The sequence below is a fragment of the Microtus ochrogaster genome, unplaced genomic scaffold (assembly GCF_000317375.1).
Source record: "Microtus ochrogaster isolate Prairie Vole_2 unplaced genomic scaffold, MicOch1.0 UNK38, whole genome shotgun sequence".
Taxonomy (NCBI): Eukaryota; Metazoa; Chordata; class Mammalia; order Rodentia; family Cricetidae; genus Microtus; species Microtus ochrogaster.
In genome coordinates, this window is record NW_004949136.1 from 2,737,912 (window position 1) to 2,741,704 (window position 3,793).

At 57.2% G+C, this 3,793-nt stretch overlaps 1 protein-coding gene across 1 annotated transcript in view; it reads right to left on the minus strand.

Annotated features, from left to right (window-relative positions):
- Prkcz (protein kinase C zeta) overlaps positions 1-131 on the minus strand; it is a 107,076-nt gene extending 106,945 nt beyond the window's left edge. Inside the window, exon 1 of the mRNA XM_005368659.3 lies at positions 45-131. Within this exon, the coding sequence (XP_005368716.1) occupies positions 45-115 (71 nt within the window). The 5' untranslated portion in view covers positions 116-131. The remainder of the gene's footprint in view (positions 1-44) is intronic.
- Between the last annotated feature and the right edge of the window lie 3,662 nt (positions 132-3,793).

Sequence of the window (3,793 nt, forward strand, 5' to 3'; positions counted from 1 at the left end):
CGCGCGCCCCGCCTTGCCCACCGTCGGGCGCCGCGCGCGCTCACCCGCCGTAGTGCGCCTTCAGACGGACGCGGCCGCCGCTCCCGTCCATCTTGGGGTCCGTCCTGCTGGGCATGGCGCGCTCCTCCGGCCGCCGTCAGCGCCGCGTCCAGGGCGCTCGGGCCATGGCTAGCGGCCCCCCACGCAGGGCCGGGTTGCCAGGCGGGGCGGACGGCGGAACGCGGAAGGGAGCGCGCAGCGCGGGACCGACGGCGCCGGCCGCGCCAACTCCGCGGAACTTGGGCGGCGCGCGGGGCGGGGGGCGCGCTGGGCAGGGGCGGAACCTGGTCGTCCTGACGGCCAATCCACGGGGGCAGGCGGCACCTGTGGCCAATGGGAGCTCCTCGGGGCCACCACCTGAGCCAATCCTCGGGGGGCCGCACGGCCCGGCCCAATGATGAGCGCGCAGGACGGACTACCTGTCGGGCGGAGCGCGGCCACCTGCGGCCAATGGGAGCGCGCGCGGTGTGGCTTTGCCCGGCAACGGGCGGCGACCCGTGTAGCCCGGGGACTGTCGGGCCCCCGGGCGCCGCGCTTCTGAGTCTCCCGGGGCTGTGGTGCCGTAGAGCCGGGCAAACTTGTTAGAAGTGCAACTTGTCCGACGCTCTCAGGCCCTCGGCGTGTGAACTCCGCGGGGTCCCCGAGGCTGCGAGCAGCTGAGCGCCTGGTTGCGATGCGAGCTGGTCTGACTCTCCGGTTCTAGCCCGCGACTGCAGCGGCATCCCGCGTCCCGGCCAAGGGAAGGCTGTCTGCACTCGCTGTCTCTGCTCTAGCTCGCTTCTCTGCAGACAGATCTGGACAATCGTAAGGCATTCGTACTCCTTCGCGCTTTACATTCCACACGTGAGCCTGGTTCTCCTTGGTGCCAGGCACTGGGGTGACCCTGAAGGGCGGGAGGAAAAAAAACCAAAAACACAAACCCGCAGCCACCCTGATCTTGGATCCTGTGTTCTCCCTAAGAGACACCCGTTGGCAGCCTGCTGGTCGTCTACTTCAAGTGCTCACCCCCACCCCCCAAGACGGGATTTCTCTGGCTGTCCAGGAACTCACTCTGTAGACCAGGAGGGTCTCCAACTCAGAGATCCGAGTGCTGGGATTAAAGGAGTGCTCCACCACCTCCCGGCTTCAAGTGCTTTTTTTATTTTAAAGTGGGGGGGGGAGCACACCTGTGATCCCAGCATTAGGGAAGCTGAGACAGGAGGACCTGGAGCCATAGGCCAGCCTGGTGTGTCTCAGATAATTAAACAACAACAACAACAACAACAACAACAAAAGAAAACCTTTTAGCCTCTAAATGGCTTTTCCGTAACCTCTGTATAGACGCCTGCCGGTGCTGTGTACCCTGCTTATCGTCACCCCATCTCTGCTTTCTTTAGGACCCTTGCTTCACCCCACTTTCACTACCGACTCCAAGGCTATACATGTAACTGTCTTTTCTCAACTTAAAAACAGTTATGAGGCCGGGCAATGGTGGCGCACGCCTTTAATCCCAGCACTCGGGTGGCAGAGGCTGGCGGATCTCTGTGAGTTCGAGACCAGCCTGGTCTACAAGAGCTAGTTCCAGGACAGGCTCCAAAGCCACAGAGAAACCCTGTCTCGAAAAACAAAAACAAAAACAACAACAAAAAAAAAAACAGTTATGAGCCAGCCTCTCTCTGTGCAGCCCAGGCCCTCGAGTGCTGAGATTACCGATGCCTGTGACCACTCTGAGCTCTCAGACACCGGTTTATTTTAGCGTTGGGAACTGAACCTAGGACCTTGCACTTGTTAGGCAAGTGCTCTGCCACCAGCTACCTCCCTTGACTGCCTTTGGACTTTTTGGTTGTTTTTTTTTTTTTAAAGATTTATCTTTATTTTATGTATGTGCAGATTGTTTGCCAGCATGTGTCTCCATGAGTATTTGCACAGCTCACAGATGTAGAAATGGGGATTGGGCCCACCCTGGAACTGGAGTTACAGACAATTGTGAGGTGCTGTGTGGGCGTGGGAATCAAACTCAGGTCCTCTGCAAGAACAGCCCATGCTGGTGACCGCTGAGCCATCACTGAAGCTCCTCAACCCTTATTTTATTTATTTATTTATGTTTGAGACGGCATCTCACTAAACCGCCTGGGCCAGCGCTGGACAGTCTGTGCCTCAATCTTCCAAGAAGCTAAAATGACAGGTCTGGACTGGGTTTTGCTGCTCAGACTGTTTCTTACTTTTTTTATTTGTTTGTTTTTTGAGACAGGCTTTCTCTGTGTAGCCCTGGCTGTCCTAGAGCTCGCTCAGTAGATCAGGCTGGTCTGAAACTCAGAGATCTATCTGCCTGCCCCTGCCTCCCAAGTGCTGGAATTAAAGGTGTGCTCTACCATACCCAGTTCACCTTTGACAGCCACAGACAGCCACTGGGTGCTGTTCTCCCCTCTCTTGCTGGGTGTTCCCATGGTCTCTCCAGGCACCTGACACCCAGTGTAATGAATGGGATTTCTGGGGCCGCGTGGGCCCCAGGGCCACAGGCTCTGTCTGCCAAGGGAGGACATGGTTACCACCAGCTTCCACAGATACCAGACCACACCAGGCACCGTGTAGTAAAATGGCAGGCTTCAAGAACTCCCTCCAGGGTGGGTAGGGTGTGGAGGTGACCCCAGGAGCAGACAGAGGAGACTGCCTGGGCAGGTGAGGGCAGATCCTTTCCGACCCACCTCCTATAGTTTCTGTGGTTCTCCAAATTTCTACAGACACCGCGTACTGCCATAGTCACAAACACAGACTGCTTCCCAAATGAAGAGGGTCAGATTCGGTGTCGGAGAAGGTGGGTTAGCCAACAGAAGCCCCTTTCCCACGGCCTTGGTAGGTGGGGTAGGTGGGGACACTCCCATTTCTTGGGACCGGCTTTTGGAAGGTTTCTATTGCTCCATGACCAAAAAACTTGGGAAGGGAAGGGTTTATTTTGCTTACATGTCCCTGTAACAGTTAATCATTGAAAGCAGTCAGGTCAGGAACTCAAACAGAGAAGGAACCTGGAGGAAGGAGCTGCTACAGAGGCCAGGGAGTTTTGCTTACTGGCTTGCTCAGACTGCTTACTGTACCCAGACCGACCAGCCCAGGGTGGCACCGCCCACCTCACTAATTAAGAAAAAGCCCTTCAGGCCTGCACACAGCCCAATCTTCTGGAGGCAGTTTCTCAGCAGTTGAGGTGCCCTCCCCTCAGAAGACTACAGCTTGTGTCAAGTTAACATAAAACCAGCCAGCACAGGGGAACCGAGTAGACACTTCCACCAGTGTGGAGAAGGGAAAGAACCAGTGTCCTCCAGAGAGCTAAGTGAGGGTTCCTCCCTGGAAGGCATGGTTCTACCAGGCCCAGGTTCCTGTCTGGGTCTCTGTGTCTGAGTCTCTGGGAGCCCGCGGGGGAGGGGAAGCATTGCTCACCCTTCCAGATGTGAGGCTGACCTGAGTGGGGTGTGGGTGTGTGTGTGTGTGTGTGTGTGTGGCTGGCGGGGACCCACCTGCTACAGGAAGGGCCCAGAGCAGCTGATGACAGGCGCTGGGCCCTCAGCTGCGGGAGGCAGCTCAGCAGATGTTTCCGTTCTCGGTCAGGGATGTGGAGACACCGACAGAAGTGACAACACCCACTGCGTTCCCTCATCCATCGGTATCGCTTGAGGTCCCAGTAAGCGCCAAAAGCTGTGCGGTCATAGGTCAGCATTGTCCCCTCTTGCAACCCGCATGCCAGTAGACACACACACACACACACACACACACACACACACAC